This window comes from Microcaecilia unicolor, chromosome 3 (genome assembly GCF_901765095.1).
Source record: "Microcaecilia unicolor chromosome 3, aMicUni1.1, whole genome shotgun sequence".
Classification (NCBI taxonomy): domain Eukaryota; kingdom Metazoa; phylum Chordata; class Amphibia; order Gymnophiona; family Siphonopidae; genus Microcaecilia; species Microcaecilia unicolor.
The window spans coordinates 61,949,081-61,974,276 of NC_044033.1; the positions used below are offsets into that span (position 1 = coordinate 61,949,081).

General features: G+C 44.2%; 2 protein-coding genes across 6 annotated transcripts in view; both read left to right on the forward strand.

Moving 5' to 3' along the window:
• TAF1A (TATA-box binding protein associated factor, RNA polymerase I subunit A) overlaps positions 1-4,646 on the forward strand; it is a 182,512-nt gene extending 177,866 nt beyond the window's left edge. For all 5 annotated transcript variants that reach the window (XM_030195994.1, XM_030195992.1, XM_030195993.1 and 2 more), the window contains exon 11: positions 4,259-4,646. In XM_030195994.1, the coding sequence (XP_030051854.1) occupies positions 4,259-4,368 (110 nt within the window). In that variant the 3' untranslated portion in view covers positions 4,369-4,646. The remainder of the gene's footprint in view (positions 1-4,258) is intronic.
• Positions 4,647-13,948: 9,302 nt separating this feature from the next.
• HHIPL2 (HHIP like 2) overlaps positions 13,949-25,196 on the forward strand; it is a 67,816-nt gene continuing 56,568 nt past the window's right edge. Inside the window, 1 exon segment of the mRNA XM_030194665.1 lies at positions 13,949-14,287. Coding sequence (XP_030050525.1) covers positions 13,949-14,287 — 339 coding nt within the window.

Genomic DNA, 25,196 nt, shown 5'->3' on the forward strand with positions numbered 1-25,196 from the left:
TGTAAATATGATAAAAGCAGTGGTCCCAGCACAGACCCCTGGGGAACCCCATTATCTACCCTTCTCCTTTGAGAATACTGACCATTTAACCATACTGTCTATTTTCTATGTTTTAACCAATTTTTAATCCACAGTAGAACACTGCCTCTTATGCCATTAACACTCCAATTTCCTCTGGAGTCATTCATGAGGTACTTTGTCAAATGCATTTTGAAAATCCAAATACACAATATTGACCAGCTGACCTTTATCCACATGTTTGTTCACCCCTTCAAAGAAATGTAGTAGATTGGTGATTCAAGATTTCCCTTCAATAAATCCAACATGGGCCATGTTTCACTTCAACTTCTTCAGGAACACCAACATGAGATTCAAACCAGCTTAGCACAGTGTTTAAAAGCAACTCACCACTGAAGGAACACATCCATGTTGTTTGGTATGTTTTGACTACTTGGGGCCCAGCTAACTCCCGTGGTCAATGGTCAGCCCAGATATTCAATGCCCTGCTGTTTCTGGTGATCGGCCTTGAATATCCAGTTTATTTTTAGCCAGTTTAAATTTAACTTGCTATGTCGATATTCAAAGAAATTTAAATCAGCTAAAGATGTACCAGCTATTGCTACCCAGGAATATTTAGTGGGGGATAATCATCTACCGCCTGCTGAATATCGCCGGATAGTTGGTTAAGTACCATTTAACTGTCTAGATGCCGTCCATGGCTGGTTAAATGGTTTTGAATATCAGGGGGGTTAGTATTTATTTCTCCTCCTACCACATCTTGGTTTTCCCCATTTGTTAGTGTGGCTCCTATAAAATCAGCAAAATGCAACATTCCACGTATCAGTCCCCCATGTTGTTTTTTTGCAAAATATCGGTTTCTGAAAATCCTAACATAGTAAATGATGGCAAATAGAGACCTGCACGGTCCATCCAGTCTGCCCAACAAGGTGATCAGAGTTGTATCTGGTACTTTGTGCAGGTTACACTCCTTAATGATTAAACACTGCCAGCATAAACAGGGCAGTCAGTAATTCATCACCATGCCACTCCCATATAGCCAATTATACTGATGCAATCCTGGAACTAGAGCTGTACCGAATATTCAGCCCCCTAGTGCCCTGAATGCATTATTCGTATTCTGTCAAATATGAATAATGCGTTCAGGATAGTAGGGGGCCAAATATTTGGCGCAGCCCTACTTGGAACAATACCATACCAACAGTGCAAAAATCCAACAATATTGCTAATTAACAACATTTTACCTGCTAATTTCAACCCCCTCCCTTAGAGATGCACAGCACCCGCAGTCATAGCATATGATATGAATCCGATATGAAATACATATACTCGATCCTGATGTCTGCCATTTTCATGACACAGACTATAGAAGTCTGCTTAGCACTAGCCTTATTTCTCACGATGAGACACTGTTTAGCTTATGAATCTCCTTTACAGCTGGTTTTATCATTGTATTCTTATAACACTGTTTTAACCCTTTTGCTTACGACTTGAGTAGTAGTTCAGAGTTGCCATCAAAGGCCACTCCATCACAAATTCCTATAATTGTGGTGAATAATTTAGAACACCTCCTTTCAATCAAGTCGTATCACTTGTCTATCCAAAATTGCATATACGTGACCATCTCTGGGGAAAAAGTGACTAAAGTCATCAGAAACAAAAAATGAGGTTTTAATGAACTGTGTTAGAGCAAACAATTTGTTACAACAGTCCAAATTCCATCTTTTTATGTGAAAAAAAAAATGCAGAATTTTAAACATTAATTTTTCAGACTGCTTATGTACCCATGACTTGAAAAATTGGCCATTCTCAACGTTTTGGATCTACTACTTTAGTCACCTTTTCCCATAGATGATCACATATATGAAAAATTCTTCAAACGTTAGCTAAGGGAGGGTCCCTTGTAGTTATCAACATTCGGCTCTTATAAACTTCACTGTGATCTTGTATCTTTTTCATTGCATAATCATTGAGATAAATAAACTTCACTACATTGATATTCTGCACAGAAATAGGTCTTATTACTGATTGTTTTTGAGCCCTTATAGATTTGTCAAGCTTGTTGCTGACTGGAGACAGATTTTCTGATGGGCCTTTTGATATGATTTATTTCATCAGGTGGAATGTTGTATTATGGCGAATATTTCTACCTGTGGGTATTTATACTAGTCTTCTGGGTTTATAAAATAAGTCAATTTGCTCTATGCATTGTGTAAATGGAAAGTAGAAGGGGCCTTGCTGAAATTTAAAGAGAAACAGCCTCAACTACCCTGAGGAGAGTCCTGGACTTTTTAACAAAACTTCTAAAGGGGTTTCTGTCATTGGCTTAAGTGCGACTGAATAAACAACAATGGGAAACAACTCTACCACAGAGAGAAAAAAACCACCATCGAAAAAACCAGCTCAGGACTTACTTAATCCCCATAATCACCTCTAAACTTTCCATGAAACACAATCCAAGACGTCTACTGGGCATAGAAAGTATGGTCATTGTAAATTCTGTGTCAACATGGAGGAGGGCCTTGAGTTTTATTGGCCCTTGTGACAGAAGAACATACAGATCAGGTGTTCTACTACTTGTGAGTCTACATCAGTGATTTATGATTCACTGCCCTTGCAACATGATATATATATATAGGGCAGATGAAAAGGGCATTAAAAGTCAGATTAACAGAACATAAGCACTGTATTTCTACAGGCAAAATGACAGCCCCCATGGTTAAACATTGCACAGAATACCAACACACATTTTCTTATTTGAGATGTATGACCATTGATCCGATTTATGTGACTAAACGTAGTGGGGATGTATCTAAAAGTTTGAGACAATGTGAACAAAGATGGATTTTCACTTTACAGACAACACAACTGCATGACCTCAATGGACCTTTAGAATGGGAAGCATTTTTTTTTTTTTTGAAGATTCACTTTATTAGGCTTTTCTGTATGTTTTTTTGCAGCAAGTTTCAGTATTTTTTGAAGAGAATTTTGAGGGGTGTTTTTCTTTAAGGTAGAAGTTTGTGCTGATTGGCTGACTAGTGTTGGCGTTCTTTTTTTTCTCTGATCGCCATTTTGAGCTTGATTTTCTTGCTGTACAGTTTCTCCTCCCGACGCAGCGTCAGCGAAACAAGCAGGGCCCCTTGTTGGAGATTGAAGAAGCTTCGGTAGACATTGCTGCATTATACTTTTGGTGTTTGCTGTTACTTTTCTGCCAACATTCAAGGATATGATGTGGAGAATGCATGGATATCAGCACACTTAGCTAAGTACTGTCTTCTGTGTTAAGCAAGCTTCGTTCATGTATTTTTGTGGGAAATTGCAGTTCATTTATAGTTACATTGTACTTAATGGGAAGTTTAGAGATGGGGATTAATTAAGTCCTGAGCTGGTTTTTTTCGACTGTGGTTTTTTTTCTCTCTGTGGTAGAGTTGTTTCCCACCATTATTTTTTCCGCTGGACTTAAGCCAATGATAGAAACCCCTTTAGAGGTTTGTTAAAAAAGTCCAGGACTCGGTTTTTTTCTTTAAATTTCAGCAAGTCCCCTTCTACTTTCCAGTTACACAATGCTTAGAGCAAATTGACTTTCTTTTTTTATATTGTTTGATATGTTTGCTCTCCATAGGATTTAGGGTCTTTATAAAATAAGTACCTTTTTGGAATATTCACATAGGCATCACGTAATATAAATTGACCCCTGTATGTCAGTATTATGCCTACATGGCGGTCTCAGTGTACTTAAATTAAGTACATATCCTTTCCTCTGGTCAGCAATCCTATTCCTCCTTTGCGTTCAGCTTAGTCAGGACTGGCTTCCACTAAGTAGCACTGCCATGAACCTTCATTTACAACTGTTTGGGAAATCCTCTGCTTGAGGAAGCAGAGGATTCCCTTTATTTGTACTACCTTGCTTCCTCACCCCTTCCTCTAACTTAATCACTCTTGGTAGGGATCATGGACTCTGGCTTCTTTAATAACCCAGTTCACATACATTCTGCATCCCATCTATAGGTGTTATGAATGGTTTTATTCACCCCTTTTATGGTTTACAATTCATTTGGTGCACCCATAAAAGCTGCACTGTACAGAGAGGAGGCATGATGTTCTTTGGAAATTTGTATTTCTGCTGATTCTTTGCAGTTTGCATCAGAACATCATTGTTCAAGACAACTGATCAATTCAGCCTTTTTAAAATAGGTGTTTTTTGGACAAATTATCAATTGTGTATATGTTTGTTTTCAAGGTTGCAAATATTTTACCTATGTTGTACACCAAGGCCCCAAAGCTCAGAAGAAAAAACTGAAGACTGTGAAGAAGTTGGTGAAGAAGCACAGCTTTGTAAAGCCTCGATAATTGTCTACTGTGGCAAATGCTTGCTTGACTTATTTAATCTGCCTAAGGTGTTACTGAAGTAGCTACAGAATTGGCAGATTATTTTTGTTCTTTGTGTGTATGTGAGTGTGTGTGAGGATTTTTTTTTTTTTTTTACCATGCACTTTTTGCTCATTGTAGCTAAAACCTATGTATTTTTGCCTGGTTCCCTGTATTTACAATTGCTTTAACTTAAATAATTTTGATACCTGGAATATTTTGCATTCTGTGAGATTTTGAATAAAGAAGATGAGATTTCAGCAGATCAGTGTCTCAATGACTGTAGGTTTAAATTTATTCAAACTTAATATACCGCCAAATACAAAAAAAAGTTAAAGTGGTTTACAAAACAGTAAATCCTAAAGAAAAGAACTCAATAGGTCTAATCATGCACAATACAGAACCCTCACATTGGTCACCCCATACCTGCCTCCCCCCCCCACCCCCCAATCATCCTACCAGCTCATCCTATCTGGTATTAGCTGACCAAGATTTCTTCACTAATTGTCCATCATGAGTTGTTTATGGCTAGCCTTAAACAGATAGGGGGTAATTCTATAAAGAAGGTGCTAACATTTTACATAGCAAATACATGCATAAATGATGAGTCTACCAGCATATATACCACATATGTGCACAAATGCAAAAAATCCAGCTATGTGCTATTCTGTAAAAAAATGCACGGCTTCTGTGGCATGTGTTTTACAAGTGGGCATACACATGAGACACACCGAGTAGCATGACTTATGTCTGGCATCTAGGCATAAGCATTTACACCAGCTGGTATGTTTGTGCCTAACTTCATACACCTGTTTACACTAGTATTTTATAAAAGAAAATAGACACTTTCCTTTTATAGAGTAGGCTGTAGTTAGGTGCTCTTTTACAAAATGATCCCCATTATGTCTGAACCAGCAATGATTGTATTGCAGTAAAATAAGAAGAGATGTCATTGATGTCTGCACATAGAAACTCTGCATAGATTTATAAAGAGACAGAATAAAGGGTTCAAAACCCAGCATGTTCAGCATAGAAGAGATAATAGTATTAAAAAAAAAAAAGGAAGTCTCTTCTGCTTAGTCAGTTATTTCCCTTCTTTGATCCTTTTTGAGTGAGTGAGCATACACTTATGCAGTCTACGGACACTTTTTATAAAAGTGAGTTTACAAAGCACTCTCAGAGGAATGATAGTTCCTGCTGAAGATGCAGTGGAAGAACATTCCACATGGATGGTCCAACCTCGCTGGAAGGTATAAAAACAGATTACTGTATGGAAGGAACTACAAGAAGGTTCTGATTTAGTGACCAAAGAGATCTCATAGTGTGATACAAAATCTGTGAACCCCGTATTAGGTACTTTTTATAGACCAAAGTTAAAGTCTTGAATTTGATCCTTACCAAAACAGGAATCCAATGCTCATTCCGAACAACTGGGTACTTCCTTTATTTATTTATTGCATTTGTATCCCACATTTTCCCACCTTTTTGCGGGTTCGGTGTGGCTTACAATAAGAAATGAATGATGTAATTACAATTTGTTACAGATTGGTTATGGATTACATTGTGCAGAATTATGCGAGACAATCGAAGTGACGTTAAGGAGTGCAACAGTGGAACACAAACATTGAACATTGGAAGGAGACAGTGGGAGCTTGAGGGCAATATTAAGGCATAAAGACATATAGTATACATATTTCTATGAGTAAAGGTAGGAGTGATGTGGGATTACGGGGGATGAGAGTTCAGAAGTGGATTACGGGGGATGAGAGTTCAGAAGTGGAATTATAGTGCATTACTAAACAGTAAGTGTGGAATTTATGTGTTTTGGCTCTTTCCGTAAATTTTTTCAAAAAGATGGGTTTTCAGTGATCTGCGGAAGGAAGCTTGCTCGTGGATTGTTCTTAAGTTGCGCGGCAGTGTATTCCAAAACTGCATGCTCATGTGAGGAAAGGTTGACGCGTGTAGCATCTTGTATTTCAAGCCCTTGCAATTGGGGAAGTGGAGGTTGAGGAAGGTTCGGGATGATTTTTTGGCGTTTCTGGGTGGTAAGTCTATAAGCTCAGGCATGTAGGCTGGGGCTTCGCCGTAGATGATTTTGTGAACTAATGTGCATACTTTAAAAGTGATGCGTTCCTTGAGTGGAAGCCAGTGCAGTTTCTCTCGTAGTGGTTTTGCACTTTCATATTTTGGCTTTCCAAAGATGAGTCTGGCTGCCGTATTTTGGGCTGTTTGAAGTTTTCTCAGTGTATGCTCTTTGCAACCTGCGTATAGTGAGTTGCAGTAGTCCAGGTGGCTGAGTACGAGGGATTGCACTAGGCTGCGAAAGACGGATCTTGGGAAGAATGGTCTTATCCTTTTCAATTTCCACATGCAGTAAAACATCTTTTTAGTTGTGTTGTTTGCGTGAGTTTCGAGTGTTAGGTGGCGGTCGATAGTGACTCCAAGGATTTTGAGCGTTTCTGAGATTGGAAGGTTTAGGTTTGGTGTGTTTATAGCGGTGAATTCCTTTGTGTTGTATTGGGAGGTGAGTATCAGGCATTGAGTTTTTTCAGCATTTAATTTCAGACGGAATGCATCTGCCCATGTGTTCATGATGTGTAGGCTTTTATTGATTTCGTTGAAGATTTCGTTGATGTCTTGTTTGAAAGGGATGTATATTGTCACGTCATCAGCATATATATAAGGGTTGAGGTTATGGTTTGATAGGAGTCTTCATAGACATTTTACTTTGAATGTACTTGAAATGTTTTACCATTAGGTTATGCCTCTGTGGTGAGCTTGCCTTCAAATTCTTTTTGCCCTGACTTGATAAGGCTTTATTTCTAAATTGCCATTTTTGTATGTTTCCTCATTTCAACATGTTTTGTTTTTATTACCTTCTCTTCCCTCAACATTTATGTTTAAATCTATTTGTTCAATTCTCCCAAATCTTGGACGGTACAATCAAGCATGTCTACTGAGGCATCTTCAGGATTGGATACTTAATACAGAACAATTTACTCCAGTCAGTTGGGAACAGGCACTATATCGCCCTTGCCTTGGCATGTAAACTTTCTAATACAGGCCCAATCACAAAGTTTACTGCCAACATGTAAGAAAAGTATTCTGTTACAACCTTTAAGACAGGTCTGGCGCTTTCTTATGACAGTTTGAAATCAAAACCCAAATATTAGCGATCAGCTTCCGCTCCGGGGGAATGGAGATTTTCCACCTGGACTGGAGGCTAGGTTAATTAAGAGATGGGCAGACATGGGAATCAGCCTAATGGAACACATAGTAAATGAGGAAGGAGGTTTGTATACATTTCAAGACCTAGGGCGGAGACTTTAACTAACAAAGATCACTTTACATACAGACAATTACATCACTATTGGTACAGCTTAGATGAAGAGGCATTGGGAACAAAATTAGGACAAAAACTCAGAGAATTCTTAAAAGGGGATGCACATGGTCACGTTTCCATATCTAGTTTGCACCAGGCCCTGCTGTCGCTCTGTCCGCCCTGAAACTATGGAGCACTCATAGAGGCTTGGAGCAAAGACCTGGGATATGAATTGAAGGGAGTAAATTTTGCAAAATTGATAAAAGATATCCCCAGGCAAGTTAGCGAGGCAGAGCTACAGGAGAGCTAGTATAGGATATTACATAGGGGATACATGGCACAAACACAGGCAGCAAGAGCGGGCTGTGCACCGGATGCTCAGTGTGTAAAGTGTAGACGAGGGAGAAATACACTTCTGCATGCATTTTGGAGTTGTATCAAAGTGAAAATATTCTGGAAAAGGATCCCTAATTACCTTGAGACTCTCATAGGCCATAGACTAATTCCCTCGTGGAGAGGGGTGTTATTGAACAAAAGGGGGGGGGGGCCTATGAGCTATTACTACTACTATTTAACATTTCTATAGCACTACAAAGCATACGCAGCGCTGCACAAACATAGAAGAAAGACAGTCCCTGCTCAAAGAGCTTACAATCTAATAGACAAAAAATAAATAAAGTAAGCAAATCAAATCAATTAATGTGAACGGGAAGGAAGAGAGGAGGGTAGGTGGAGGCAAGTGGTTACGAGTCAAAAGCAATGTTAAAGAGGTGGGCTTTCAGTCTAGATTTAAAGGTGGCCAAGGATGGGGCAAGACGTAGGGGCTCAGGAAGTTTATTCCAGGCGTAGGGTGCAGCGAGTCAAAAGGCGCAAAGTCTGGAGTTGGCAGTAGTGGAGAAGGGAACAGATAAGAAGGATTTATCCATGGAGCGGAGTGCACAGGAAGGGGTGTAGGGATGGACGAGTGTGGAGAGATACTGGGGAGCAGCAGAGTGAGTACATTTATAGGTTAGTAGAAGAAGTTTGAACAGGATGCGAAAACGGATAGGGAGCCAGTGAAGGGTCTTGAGGAGAGGGGTAGTATGAGTAAAGCGACCCTGGCGGAAGATGAGACGGGCAGCAGAGTTTTGAACCGACTAGAGAGGGGAGAGGTGACTAAGTGGGAGGCCAGCAAGAAGCAGATTGCAGTAGTCTAAACGAGAGGTGACAAGGGTGTGGATGAGGGTTTTGGTAGCATGCTCGGAAAGAAAGGGGCGGATTTTACGGATGTTGTAAAGAAAGAAACGACAGGTCTTGGCAATCTGCTGGATATGAGCAGAGGAGAGAGAAGAGTCAAAGATGACCCCAAGGTTTCGAGCTGAGGATACAGGGAGAATGAGAGAGCCATCAACAGAAATAGAAAACGGGGGGAGCGGGGAGGTGGGTTTGGGGGGGGAAATGAGAAGCTCGGTTTTGGTCATATTTAATTTCAGGTGGTGTTGAGACATCCAGACAGCAATGTCAGACAAGCACGCTGAAACTTTGGTTTGGATGCAAGGTGAGATATCAGGGGTAGAAAGGTAGATTTGGGAGTCATCAGCATAGAGATGGTAGGAAAAGCCATGGGATGAGATTAATGAACCAAGCTATCAGACAAGAACATGGATCTATTACTGGGTAAGGCATACGCAGTGGGGAAAAAATGTATACTGAGGCATTGGATGCAAGAAGAACCACCCACCATCTGGTTTTGCAGGAATAAATTTCATGAGTTGATGTTATGGGAGGCTAGAGCGGCACGCGGCACCCCAAAGAAAAGAAAAGCCTTTATTTCAATTTGGAACAGATATTTACACAGTATCTCACATAAAGCGAGAAGCGCAGTGCTCAATAATCTGCCCCTATTATAAGAGGAGCACAGTGCCAAAAGAAGTAAGACCAATATTTTACACTCTGGTAGTAATAGCATGTGCAGAGGTAGAGGTAACTAACCAAGATGTGTAGAGAACATTTTATGCGAGTAGAGGGGGAGGGGGGTATAGGAGTGGGAAGGGTAATGTTCAATGCATAATAGAGGGACATGTGTATTATTAGATAGAACAATCCTTTGACGGAGCACATTAAGAGGACCCACCAGTAAATATTGTTGGGATGATACACCGAGTAAAACACGAGTTATAAATATTGGAGTTTCATATAAAAGTTTATTGTTAATAGTTATGCAACTGCACAGTAATTATACATGTACACATTATAAATATAGGAGAAGACAAGAAGGAAGGGATAGGGGAGAAAAGTTTGGAAAACATTGATGATGGACGTTTCAGGTTTAGTAATGTGTACTAGACTTCGCTGTTATACGATTTATATTGACAGAGATGGAATTGTATACCATGTGACCTCATCAATAAAAAATTGTTGAAACATAAATCTATTTGTTCAAGCACAGCAACTCTGTACAAACATATACAAACGAGAACAAATACCAGTACAGCGCCATCTGAAGCAATACAAAAAAAAAGTTCAATGTGCATCATTTTATGCTTTTAAACAACATACCCTGAAACTGTTCCTTCCCTCCCTCCCAAAACAACCCCCAATTCCTACTTTCTCACTGGTGATTGAACCTTCCTCTTACAAATTAAGTAAATGACTTTGGACTCATGGTGTAAGTGTGGTCAAATCTTTTCCAAGTCTTTTAAAGTGTCTGCCCCTTGGGCTTGTTGAGGTCATGGATTGGTACACATTCCAATCATAACATAGTGAGCATGCCAGCGCACCAGAGCTATAGGGAGGGTGCTTCAAGGCGAAGCCAAGTCTGCAAAGTTGCCTTTAAACCAAATGGGGCCCGTTTCAGGAACCATTTGATGCCACCTGGAATAGGCTGTACATAAGTATTGCCACACTGGGACATACCAAATGTTCATCAAGCCCAGAATCCTGTTTCCAACAGTGGCCAATCCAGGTCACAAATACCTGGCAAGATCCTGAAAAAGTTCAATACATTTTATGCTGCTTATCCCAGAAATAAGCAGTAGATTTTCCCCAAGTCTATGTAATAATGGTCTATGGGCTTTTCCATTAGGAAGCCATCCAGACCTTTTTTAAACCCCGCTAATCTAACCGCCTTTACCACATTCTCTGGCAACGAATTCTAGAGTTTAATTACACGTTGAGTGAAGAAAACTTTTCTCCAATTCGTATTAAATTTACTACTTTGTAGCTTCATCGCATGCTCCCTAGTCCTAGTATTTTTGGAAAGAGTAAACAAACGATTCACGTCTACCCGTTCCACTCCACTCATTATTTTGTAGACCTCTATCATATGTCCCCTTAGCCATCTTTTCTCCAAGCTGAAGAGCCCTAGACACTGCAGCCTTTCCTCATAGGGAATCATCCCATACCCTTTTGCATTTTTGTCGCCCCTCTCTGTACCTTTTCTAATTTCACTACATCTTTTTTGAGATGCGGTGACCAGAATTGAACACAATATTCGAGGTGCGGTCAAACCATGGACCGATACAAAGACATTATAACGTCCTCACTTTTGTTTTCCATTCCTTTCCTAATAATACCTAACATTCTATTTGCTTTCTTAGCCATCGCAGCTCTCACTGAGTGGAGGGTTTCAACATATCATCAACAATGACGCCGAGATCCCTTTCTTGGTTGGTGACTCCTGAAGTGAAACCTTGCATGACGTAGCTATAATTCGGATTCCTCTTTCCCATATGCATCACTTTGCACTTGCTCACATTAAACGTCATCTGCCATTTAGACGCCCAGTCTCGTAAGGTCCTGCTTCCCTTGTCATTTATTTATGCTGGTAGTGGTTTGCTTTTCTAATGCATGAAACACTTTTTTTTTGTATTTTTAAACAGGATTTTGCTGCATACAAGTGTTTAACCTTTGCAACCCTTCCTTTTGATTTTGTTCTAATTTCCTAATTTGATCATATTCCCCCTTTTTAAATGTCAAACTACAGTAGTTTTTTTAAAATCCATTCGTGCCCAATGATTGTCAACTCTGCATTATGATCAGTATTGCCAAGAGACCCCATTCCTATTACCCTTCACCCCTCATCCTGTGTTGGATTAGATGTAGAGTAGCCTCCCTCTTTGTTTTAGGACCATCTGTTCCTAATATTAAACCCATTTATGGCATCTAAACACTCTACCCCCCTAGCAAATTCTGATGAGATAGTAACCCCATCAATTCTTCTCCATCACACATGGAATCACTGTGCATTTTGTTTCCTGCAGGCCTTCTGTCCTGCATCCTTGATATATATACATAAGAACATAAGAATAGCCATACTGGGTCAGACCAATGGTCCATCTAGCCCAGTATCCTGTTCCCAACAGTGGCCAAGCCAGGTCACAAGTACCTGGCAGAAAGCCAAATAGTGGCAACATTTTGTGCTACCAATTCCAGGGCAAGCAGTAGCTTCCCCATGTCTGTCTCAATAGACTATGGACTTTTCATCCAGGAACTTATCCAAACCTTTTTTTAAACCCAAATATGTTAACCAATTTTACTACATCCTCTGGCAAAGAGTTCCAGAGCTTAACTATTCGTTGAGTAAAAAAATATTTCCTCGTATTTGTTTTAAAAGTATTTCCATGTAACTTCCTTGAGCGTCCCTTGTCTTTGTATTTTTGGAATGAGTAAAAAATTGATTAACTTCTACTTGTTCTACACCACTCAGGGTTTTATAGACCTCAGTCATATCTCTCATTATCGGTCTCGCCACCCCTCCAACAATTTGACTACCTTAACATTTCAGTATAATTTGTAACCTGGTCTCCCAGCATCCCATTGGATATCCTCCTTACATCAGGTCTCTGAGATACCTATTAAGTTTATATATTCATTTAGTGCTATATATTTGCATACAGATAATGCAAAGTCTTTTTTTTTAAATTTGTATTCACAGTCTGTCTAGCAGTTATTATATCTGCTCAATTAAAATTCAATGCAGCTACTTCAGCCTTTATGACGATTCCCTCTACTGAGATTCTAGCAATCTTGGTGAAGTAAGCAGTATTTCTCCCTCTTAAAAACACAATTTAAGTTCAGGTAACCCATCTGCAGAGGCAGCTTTTACTAACAAGATGCCCCATTCAGCAAGAGATTTAGAAACACAGGGATAGATATTTAGCCAGTGGCAGTCAATGTCTTTTTGGCCGTCGCCAGCTTTATCCCTGGATATTCAATGCCAGGCATTGACTATCTGGGCGTATATGGTCAGGTAAAACTTACCTGGTTAAGTGTGATATTCAGCACTTAATGCTTAAAGTGAACCACATAAAGATAAGAATGTGTTTTAGGTGGCTCTATGTGTGCTGTTGTTTTATAGGGTTAAGCACTGAATATCGGTACTTAACCACACAAGTGCTGACTCTGCCCCCAGACTACCCACAAAATAGCTGGTTATGGCTTAGGTGCTAACCAGGTATATCCTGGTTAAGTGCCGGTGAATAGCTGCAGTTAGCCCCAGACATGATTTAAATGGCCTGGAGCCATTTCTGGCCATTTAAGTTAGTGTGTCTTTTGTAAAACGGGGTGGGGGGGGGGGGGGAGGTAAAAGATTAGAGGGAAAATTAATAAAGAAATTATAAATTGCTTATAAGAAAGGAAAGGGCTGGAAGACTGAGACAGTGATCTTGCTTGCAATTTTCCTTTGGCTTCACAGAGCCTTAAGATGGCCTTGTGTAATCATAATTGGGCAGGCATCTTTTCTGATAGTTGGCATGGCAGTAGTTTAGGTTCACTAGGTGTGTGGTTCATAAATCCACAGCAGATTCTAAAACGAGTTTCTTTTTCAAATAATTTGTCTTGTAGTCATTTCATCTTAATTGTAGTTTCATGAGTGAGTGGCCTAGTGGTTAGGGTGGTGGACTATGGTCCTGAGGAACTGAGTTCGATTCCCACTTCAGGCACAGGCAGCTCCTTGTGACTCTGGGCAAGTCACTTAACCCTCCATTGCCCCATGTAAGCCGCATTGAGCCTGCTATGAGTGGGAAAGTACGGGGTACAAATGTAACAAAAATCAGTTTAATACAAATAATTTAGAGCCAGATTCTTCTGGGGAAAACAAAGATGAGGTATCTCAGTGATGTGTAAAGCACTAAGGAGAGTGTGTAATGTTTGTCCTTTCCATCCGCCAAACAGTTCAAGGGAGGGGAGAGAGACTCTAACTGAGCAAACATTGTGATGTGCTAAGTTACAGCCAGAGCATGAATGTGTAGGTTCTTAGAGATGACAGGAAAGCCTAACACATCTGAGCTTAGGAACTCTGAGGCTAGGACACCAAGGGGGAGAAATGGATGCAGTAACAGGACAGAATTTTCTACCATCACCTTCCTACTTTTCCTTCCTATTTTCCTGCCACTAGCAGGACACCCCCAATGCCTGGATTATAGACCTCCTTTCCAACCCGCTTTCAATCTGCAGTTCTGCACAGAGTATGAGAAGTTTGGCTGCTGTGACCAGAAGAAAGACAATTCAGTTGCAGCAAAATACTGGACCATGATGGAAGCCTTTGATCTCCAGGGTTATGAGCTCTGTGGAGGTTACATTAAAGATATTCTCTGTCAGGTAAGTGTACTAGCAGCACTGTGGCTGCCACAATAATAGCTAATATGGCAGCCACCCTGGATACCAAGCCAGAAGGCAATAGTGTCCTTTTGTGTTAGTCTGTAACCTTATAACCCCAAAGAAAAGGGGTTGCACTGAAAATGTCATGCCTAGGGTGCCGTTTTCTCAAGTACTAACCCAAGTGCTTTGGGTCTTTTTTTTTTCTTTTGCTCTTTCCATCAATAGAGGAACAGAGTGGAGGGGTGGCCTAATGGTTAGTGCAGCAGGCTTTGATCCTGGCAACCTGAGTTCAATTCCCATGGCAGCTCCTTGTGACATTGGGCAAATCACTTAACCTTCCATTGCCCCAGGTACCAAAAACTTAGATTGTGAGTCCTCTAGGGACAGAGAAAGTACCTGAATATAATGTGTACAGTGCTGTGTACATCTAGTAGTGCTATAGAAATTAGTAGTAGTAGTTAAAGCTACAACGATTCCAGTTCTCTTCAGAATTTAATGTGATTACTAGCAATTTTCCCTTGTTCCTGAAAGTTCATGTAAACCTGATCTAGGTTTGCAAGCTTTCCTCAACTTTGATATATGTGACTAAAAGGGTTCAGCACTCTAGCTCTGTACTCGGCAATTTCACCTTTATAGGTTAAGTGTGCAAAGACAAGCACTTCATTCTTGTGTAGGTACAGGGTGGTCACTTCAAAATGAAGTGCCAGCTAAAATATTATGTGATCCAAACTCGCAGAAAGGATCCTTACAGCTAAGCTTCAGCCTGGCTTGTAACTTTTAGAGCTACTCTCTGTTGATATAGTACATCACACAGAATAGGAGCTGCTCTACAGCTGGTGCTTTGCCCTGGTTGTACTGATGTGTAGGGTCAGGATCAGCTTAAGTATTAGGCAGGCAGGCAGGCAGGCATGTTGCCTAGGGTGGCAGCTTTTGTGAAGCAGCAAACAGCAGCTGCAGTCAAAAGTAAAGTAGTATATAGCCACACAAATTCAGGGGCTAATGCAGAAAGCCATGTAGTAGAGCTACATATGTGGCTTCTACTGAAATTAGTGAGAAAATAAACTACGGCACTGCACTAAACTAATGAGCTAGGAACTCAAAGCACATAGAACTTGTGTGCTAATCAGGGGGAAAGCCTGCAGGACACATGCGCACAAATGTTCGGTGGTAGAGGGCAGCTTCATTGTGCGCATGTCTGAACTGAAAGAAAGTGCTGGCACACATCTGTGCATCAACTGGAATGTTGTTCTGTGCATAAATAGCCTCACAAAAATTTCTTGCACATAAAACTTGTGAGGATGATATTTAAATGCAGGATATCATTATGGTTAATGCGTATGTGCTGGCATTTTTGTTTTGTTTTGACATGCACTTAGAGTACATAAGTACATAAGTAATGCCACACTGGGAAAAGACCAAGGGTCCATCGAGCCCAGCATCCTGTCCACGACAGCGGCCAATCCAGGCCAAGAGCACCTGGCAAGCTTCCCAAACGTACAAACATTCTATACATGTTATTCCTGTTACCTCCTGTTGATTAAAGTTGAAGGTACGTATTATGGTCTCAGAAAAAAACTGGCATTAAATCCTCTCACCTAAGCCTGCTGTGCCAACTCAGACCTAGTAAATTCATCACATTCTGTGTGCTTTAAGATCCCGTTTACTTCTGTGCATTGGAATGGACTCATTACTATCCATTTTAATATAGTGTCTGCCCCTACTGTACGAGTTAAGGTCTGCGCTGAATCCCTTTGTATATTGTCTGCCCAATAACAGGCACATGCACTTTGCAATAGATTTCTCCATCAGCCTCTCAAAGAACTCTCAGTATGTGTGTTTGTTTATTTATTTATGAAATTTGATAGACTGCTGCTTGAACTAAAAGCACATCAAAATTACTTATAAATAAAAATAAGGACAATGCATTTAAAAAAACATAAAATACATTAACTAGCTATTGTCAAAAGCCATAAAAATCAGAAAGAAAAACCAGATTCAACATAGCTGTCAACAAAGACTTCACACCTCCTCCTAGTCATCCAATTCTTGCAGAAACTAAAAGAATCTTTTTTTCATGGATCACTTTATTGGAGTAGAGGGCTCTGCTCAGGGAACATGGGTGGTCTCCTTAACTGCTCTAGGGAAAAACGGAGAATTAAAAAAGAGGTTTTAGAAAATGAAGGCAATTCTTTTATGTGTAGAGGTGTCATGGATTTGGTATACTACCTTTCTGTGGTACAATCAAAAAGCAGTTTACATTTATTACATACAGGTACTTTCTCCGTCCCTAGTGGGTTCACAATCTAAGTTTTATGTACCTGGGGCAATGGAGAGTTAAGTGACTTACTCAGGGTCACAAAGAAGGTGGGCAATTTAAATAGCTTTTGGAAATTGCCTTTACTATGCATGTATATACAAAAATATTTAGGAGTTATTTTACGAAACTGCAGTAACATTAGCAGTTACTGTGGCTTAACATGAGGCTTTACCCCACACTAACTGCAAATTTAATGCAGCACTTACTGGGGGCATTCCCACTACTTTTTATTGTAGGTCATGTGCTAGCATTCACATTAATGTGCGATACTTGCTCCTGGTTAACACTGAAGCACTTATCCCCAGATTGGCAACGCTATAATAATGGTTGATTTCAATTACCCCGATATTGACTGGATAAATGTCACATCAGGGAGTGCCAGGGAAATAAAATTTCTAGATGTAATAAACGGCTGCTTCTTGGAGCAGCTGGTCCAGGAACCAACAAGAGGGGGATCCATTTTGGAGCTGGTCCTTGGTGGCATGCAGGGCATAGTGCGAGAAGTGGCGATGTTGAGTCTCCTGGGAAACAGTGATCAAAACATGATCAAATTTGAGCTACTATCTGGGATGAACCTGCAAAGGAAATCTACTGTAGCTGCATTTAATTTTCAAATGGCGACTATAATAAAATGAGGAAAATGGTTAAAAAAAAACTAAAAGAATCAGCTGCAAAGGTTAGGACACTAAATCAGGCATGGATGTTATTCAAAAATACCATCTTGGAAGTCCAGGCAAGATGCATTCCACGTATTTGCAAAGGTGGAAAGAAGAGAAAACGTCAGCTAGCATGGGTAAAAGGTGAAGTAAAAGAGGCCATTACAGCCAAAAAATTGTCCTTCAAAGAATGGAAAAAGGACCCAAATGAAAACATAAGCACTGGCAAGTCTGATGCAAAGCATTAAAAAAGAAGGCTAAAAGAGAATATGAAGGGAAACTTGCCGCAGAGGCTAAAGCTCACAGTAACAACTTTTTCAGGTACATCAGAAGCATAAAGCTTGCAAGGGAATCCATGGGACCATTAGATCACAAAGGAGCAAAAGGGGCGCTCAGGAAGGACAAGAGCATAGCGGAGAAACTGAATGAATTTTTTGCTTCTGTCTTTATGGAAGATGTAAGAGATCTGCCTGTACCGGAAATGATTTTCAAGGGTGATGATGCGGAGAAACTGAAAAAAAATCTTGGTGAACCTGGACGATGTACTGAGCCAAATTGACAAATTGAAGAGTAGTAAATCACCTAGACCAGATGGAATACATCCTAGGGTACTCGAGCTCAAGCATGAAATTGCTGATCTGCTGTTAGTAATATGTAACCTGTCGTTAAAATTGTCTGTAGTACCTGAAGATTGGAGGGTGGCCAATGTGATGCCAATTTTTTAAAAGGGTTCTAGGGGTGATCCTGGAAATTATAGACCAGTAAGCCAGACGTTAGTGCTGGGCAAAATAGTGGAAACTATTATAAAATAATAAAATTACAGCACACATAGACAAACATGGTTTAATGGGACAGAGTCAGCATGGGTTCAACGAAGGGAAGTCTTGCCTCACCAATTTGCTTCATTTCTTTGAAGGCATGAATAAACATGTGGATAAAGGTGAGTAGGTTGATGTAGTGTATCTAGATTTTCAGAAAGCTTTTGATAAAGTTCCTTGACTCCTGAGAAAATTAAAGAGTCGTGGGATAGGAGGCAAGGTTCTGGTGTGGATTAGGAATTGGTTATTGGACAAAGAACAGAGGGTAGGGTTAAATGGTCATTTCTCTCAATGGAGGAGGGTGAACAGTGGAGTGCCACAGGGATCTGTACTGGAACCAGTGTTAAACATATTTATAAATGACATGGAAATCGGGATGACGAGTGAGCAGGGCCGGTCTTAGGCCGAGGCGACCGAGGCGGCCACATAGGGCCCCGCGCAGCACGCCTCAGTCAGCCTCTTCCCAGGGCACCGACGTAAACAACAAGCCAGGTAAGCATGGCACGGCGCCGCCGCGCCATGCTTACCACCACCCTGCCCGCCCTCTTCTTCTCCCCCCAACCAAGGAAGGATAATTTTTCTTTTAAATTTACCATCCGTCACCGGAATCCAGCATAGCAGCGTCAGTGAAAACACTCCTCCCCTCCCGAGTCCCCCCGACGTCTGTAGCAGAACAGAAGCTCTTCCTGATTCATTCATTCTCATTGTCCCACCCCCGAGGGCGGGACAATGAGAATAAATGAATCAGGAAGAGCTTCTGTTCTGCTACAGATGTCGGGGGAACTTGGGAGGGGAGGAGCGTTTTCACTGACGCTGCTGTGCTGGATTCCGGCGATGGAGGGTAAATTTAAAAGAAAAGTTAACCTTCCTTGGTTGGGGGGGAGAAGAGGATGGCAGGAGAGGGCAGGGGGAACAGGAGGGTCGCTGGACATGGTGGCAGGGGAGGGGGGTTTCTGGACAGGATGGCAGGGGAGGGGGTTTCTGGACAGGATGGCAAGGGCAGGCAGGGAGGACAGGAGGGTTTCTGGATATAGGTGGATGGCAGGGGAGAGCAGAGGGGACGGGGGGGTTTCTGCACATAGGTGGATGGCAGAGGAGGGCAGGGGGGACAGGAGGGTCGCTGGACATGGGTGGATGGCAGGGGAGGGGGGTTTCTGGACATAGGTGGATGGCAGGGGAGGGCAGAGGGGATGGGGGGGTTACTGGACATAGGTGGATGGCAGTTGGCAGGGGAGGGCAGGGGGACAGGAGGGTCGCTGGACATGGGTGGTTGGCAGGGGAGGGGGGTTTCTGGACATAGGTGGATGGCAGGGGAGGGCCGAGGGAACGGGGGGGGGGGGGGGGTTCTGCACATAGGTGGACAGCAAGGGGAACAGGAGGGTCGCTGGACATGGGTGGATGGCAGGGGAGGGGGTTTCTGGACATAGGTGGATGGCAGGGAGGACAGGAGGGTCGCTGGACATGGGTGGATGGCAGGGGAGGGGGGTTTCTGGACATAGGTGGATGGCAGGGGAGGGCAGAGGGGACAGGGGGGGTTTCTGCACATAGGTGGATGGCAGGGGAGGGCAGAGGGGATGGGGGGGGTTTCTGCACATAGGTGGATGGCAGGGGAGGGCAGAGGGGATGGGGGGGGGTTTCTGCACATAGGTGGATGGCAGGGGAGGGCAGAGGGGACGGGGGGGGGTTTCTGCACATAGGTGGATGGCAGGGGAGGGCAGAGGGGATGGGGGGGTTCTGTACATAGGTGGATGGCAGGGGCAGGCAGGGAGGACAGGAGGGTTTCTGGACATAGGTGGATGGCAGGGGAGGGCAGAGGGGACAGGAGGGTCGCTGGACATGGGTGGATGGCAGAGGAGGGGGTTTCTGGACATAGGTGGGTGGCAGGGGAGGGCAAAAGGGACGGGGGGGTTTCTGCACATAGGTGGATGGCAGGGGATGGCAGGGGGGACAGGAGGGTCGCTGGACATTGGTGGATGGCAGGGGAGGGGGGTTTCTGCACATAGGTGGATGGCAAGGGAGGGCAGGGAAGACAGGAGGGTCGCTGGACATGGGTGGATGGAATGGGAGGGGGGTTTCTGGACATAGGTGGATGGCAGGGGAAGGGCAGAGAGGACAGGAAGGTCGCTGGACATGGGTGGATGGCAGGGGAGGGGGGTTTCTGGACATAGGTGGATGGCAGGGGAGGGCAGAGGGGACGGGGGGTTGCTGGACATAGATGGATGGCAGGGGGACAGGAGGGTCGCTGGACATGGGTGGATGGAGGAGAGAGAAGAAATGCTGGACATGGATGGAGGCGAGGGAAGAGTGAGGAAGGAGATGAGGTGAGGGAAAAGGAAGAGAGGAGAAAAAGTGCACATGGATATAGAAAATAGGCAGAAGCTGGATCCACTGGACAGTCAAGTCTGCGGAGGACCCAGCTTTTACTTACGGATGTAGGGCAAGAAATGAAGAAGAAAGGCGGAAAGTAAAGAAATAAATGGAAAGGAAGCGCTGGAAACGGAGTTAAAAGGACAGATAGCAGCACAATCGGATACTGAGCCAGCATGATCAGAAAAACAAAGTCACCAGACAACAAAGGTAGAAAAAACTATTTTATTCAGGATTTATTAATTGGAATATGTCAGTTTTTGGAAATGTGCATCTGTGATATTTTTCATGTAAGTTTCAATTTTTGTAGTATTGCTGCATGCTGATTCTGACTTCTTGAGGTTACTTTCCAGTTCAGTATTTTGCCTTCATGTGTTTTTCAGGTGTGATCAAGGAAGGTGCAGTATTCTGCTAGCGTATAGTTTGCAGCCATTTTTGTTTTTTTGTTTTTTTTTCCACTAGGTTGTGCACTGGTGTTTTAGAGCCCAGTGTAATTACAGTTGGCTTTCCATGCCACGCATAAGGTTGTAGCTCATCTTGTCGTTGGAATTAGTGCTGTTTATGGTTTCATGATAGCATTTTGCTTATTATTTCAATCAGTTTTTTTGTACAAGTTTACCGTCATTTGTCTTTATTTGAAATTTCATAAATAAAAGAATTTTCTAAAAATGGAATAATCTTATCAATGGGGTGGGGCTAGGGTGGGGTGGAGCCAGGCTGGGGCGGGGCTATAGTGGGGCAGGGCTAGGATGGGGCCCCACCAAATTGGTCTGCATAGGGCCCCGCACTTGCTAAGACCGGCCCTGCGAGTGAGGTGATCAAATTTGCAGATGATACAAAATTATTCAAGCTTGTTAAAACACGTGCGGACTGTAAAATATTGCAGAAAGACCTTAGGAAATTGGAAAATTGGGAGTCCAAATGGCAGATTAAATTTATTCTCCAAGGACAAGCAGGCTGCTTGTTCTCACGACTGGGTTGACGTCCACGGCAGCCCCCACCAACTGGAAGAAAACTTCACGGGCGGTCCCACATGCAGGGCACGCCCACTGCGCATGCGCGGCCGTCTTCCCGCCCGTGCCTGACCGTTCCCGCTCAGTTTTTTTCTATTCCGCACTGGAGAGAGACGTGTTACCCGTCTCTCTCTTTGTCAGCCCCGGAAACTGGATTGCAGCCTAGCCGCGGTTTTTCATTGTTTCGCGTACACGTTCGCGTGTTTTCTTCTTTGAAAAAAAAAGGAGTTGTCCTTGTCGTTCTTAGCCGCGAGGGCGCTTTGTTGCGGCCTTGTGGCCGCGCGGTCGTTTCTTTTTCGGGTGTGCTTTTCACCGCCACCATCGACGATTTTGACCTCGCCAATGCGATTTTTCCGTCGATGTCCTCGAAGGTCCCGAGCGGATTAAAAAAGTGTGGTCGGTGCGGCCGGCAGATCTCGCAGACCGATACCCACGCTTGGTGTCTCCAGTACCTCGGCCCGGAGCATAATTCCAAGACGTGCTCCTTGTGTCTCGGCTTAAGGACACAGGTGGTGAGGCAAGTTCTACGGGACCGTCTTTTTGGAATTTGCGCCTGCCCTTCGACGTCGACCTCGACGGCATCGGTGTCGATGGCCGGGTCTTCGGTACCGGTACCGATGTCGACGAAATCGGCGCCGACTCTGGCACCGACCCCGAGAGTACAGGTACCTTTGGCCCGCCGGCCTGCCGTTGATGGCGGGGGTGAGCGGCCGCGCGGGCAGTCTGCCCCGGCCACTCCCTCTGCCCAGGGCCATCAGAACCGAACCCTGTCGGATCCGATTCCTCAAGGCCGGGGGTTCCACCTCCTCCTCATCTCTTCCGCCGAGCGCCGATGACGGGCATCGAAAGAAAACAAAGAAGCACCGTCATCGGTCGCCCACGGCGCACAGGACTGCCAGCTCCAGTACTTCGAGGGACGACTTGACGCCCAGGAAGCGGCAGTGCCGGGAGGAGCATTCCCCCTCGGTTGAAGAGGTGTAGCTGCGTCAGTCCGCAGGTACCTCAGTACCGTCTCCTGGACCCGAGTAGCATCCGGCACCGGCACCCACACCGGCCCCCCTGCCTTTCCCGACAGCGGGCCTTGACGAGTGCCTCTGAGCCATCCTTCCCGGAATCCTGGAAGGGCTGATGCGCCAGGCTCTGCCGGTACCGGGGGTGCTTGCGCCCCCGGCGCCGTTGATGGAGGCGCCGGTGTGCTCTGGCCCGATGCCGAGGCCTCCAACGCTGATGCCGCTTGCGGCACCGGTGTCGACTGCCACGCAGGTGGAGTCCCCGTCGACGTCAATGGGGGAAGCTTTGTCCCCGCCAGCGTGGGAGTCCACCGCTCGGTGCCATCATCGAGGACGTGGTTCCTCGCAGCCGAGACGGGCCCGGTTGAGGTCTGAGCTGAGAGAGCTCATGTCCGACACCGAGGAGGAGGCCTCGTGGGGGGAAGAGGAGGACCCCAGATATTTCTCCTCAGAGGAGTCTGTGGGCCTTCCCTCTGACCTTACACCTTCACCGAAGAGGAAGCTCTCGCCTCCTGAGAGCCTCTCCTTTGCCTCTTTTGTCAGGGATATGTCTATCTGCATTCCCTTTCCCGTGGTTACTGTGGATGAGCCGAGGGTGGAGATGCTCGAAGTCCTCGACTATCCATTACCACCTAGATAGTCTTCCACGGTGCCATTGCACAATGTCCTTAAGGAGACACTGCTTCGGAACTGGCTGAAGCCACTATCTAATCTAATTTGACTCTAGGTGGTAATGGAAGAGGAGGACCCCAGATATTTCTCCTCAGAGGAGTCTGTGGGCCTTCCCTCTGACCTTACATCTTCACCGAAGAGGAAGCTCTCGCCTCCTGAGAGCCTCTCCTTTGCCTCTTTTGTCAGGGATATGTCTATCTGCATTCTCTTTCCCGTGGACTCTCAACATGGGCATAGCCCGCAAGATCTTCCAAGCATGGGGCACACCTTCGATGGATCTTTTTGCTACTCATTTCAACAAGTTCCCCCAGTTCTGTTCTAGGCTCAGATCCACATGGCAGACGAGCGTTGGATGCCTTTCTCTTTCATTGGGGGAATGGTCTTCTGTATGCGTATCCTCCGATACCTCTCATAGAGAAGACTTAATTGAAACTTAATTGAGTGGAGGAGTGGCCTAGTGGTTAGGGTGGTGGACTCTGGTCCTGGGGAACTGAGGAACTGAGTTTGATTCCCACTTCAGGCACAGGCAGCTCCTTGTGACTCTGGGCAAGTCACTTAACCCTCCATTGCCCCAGGTACAAATAAGTACCTGTATATGTAAGCCGCATTGAGCCTGCCATGAGTGGGAAAGCGCGGGGTACAAATATAACTAAAATAAATAAAATAAAATAATCCCACCATCCCCAAGAAAGCGGAGTCCCAATACAGGATCCACTCAGACCCAGAGTTGATGCGGCCTCAATTGCCTCATGACTCGGCGGTCGTGGACTCCTGCAGTGTCATGGGATCTCAACGTCATCCTCACCTAGCTGATGAAGCCTCCTTTTGAGCCACTGAATTCTTGCCATCTGAAGTACTTGACCTGGAAGGTCATTTTCTTGGTGGCAGTTACTTCAGCTCGTAGAGTCAGTGAGCTTCAAGCCCTGGTAGCTCATACTCCTTATACCAAATTTCATCATAACAGAGTAGTACTCCGCACTCACCCTAAGTTTCTGCCAAAGGTGGTGTCGGAGTTCCATCTTAACCAGTCAATTGTCTTGCCAACATTCTTTCCCAGACCGCATACCCGCCCTGCTGAACGTCAGTTGCACACATTGGACTGCAAGCGAGCGTTGGCCTTCTATCTGGAGCGGACACAGCCTCACAGACAGTCCGCCCAATTGTTTATTTCTTTCGACCCCAATAGGAAGGGGGTCGCTGTCGGGAAACGCACCATCTCCAACTGGCTAGCAGATTGTATCTCCTTCACTTACGCCCAGGCTGGGCTGACTCTTGAGGGTCATGTCATGGCTCATAGTGTTAGAGCCATGGCAGCGTCGGTGGCCCACTTGAAGTCAGCCACTATTGAAGAGATTTGCAAAGCTGCGACGTGGTCATCGGTCCACACATTCACATCGCATTACTGCCTCCAGCAGGATACCCGACACGACAGTCGGTGCTGCAGAATCTGTTTGGGGTTTGAATCCAACTCCACCCTCCAGGACCCGATTTTATTCTGTTCAGGCTGCACTCTCAGTTAGTTGTTCTTCGCAGGTCAATTTCTGTTATGCCCTCGCCGTTGCAAGGTTCAATTGACCTGGGTTCTTGTTTTGAGTGAGCCTGAGAGCTAGGGATACCCCAGTCATGAGAACAAGCAGCCTGCTTGTCCTCGGAGAAAGCGAATGATACATACCTGTAGCAGGTGTTCTCCGAGGACAGCAGGCTGATTGTTCTCACCTACCCTCCCTCCTTCCCTTTGGAGTTGCGTTTTACTCATTCCTTTGCTTGTCATTCAACTGAGCGGGAACGGTCGCGCACGGGTGGGAAGACGGCCGCGCATGCGCGGTGGGCGTGCCCTGCGAGCGGGACCGCCCGCGAAGTTTTCTTCTGGTTGGTGGGGGCTGCCGTGGACGTCAACCCAGTCGTGAGAACAATCAGCCTGCTGTCCTCGGAGAACACCTGCTACAGGTATGTATCATTCGCTTTATCCCACCTATTTGCAGGCTCAATGTGGCTTACAGAGTGTTGTTATGACATAGTCATGACAGAATCTTAGATACAATCAGTAATAATCAGA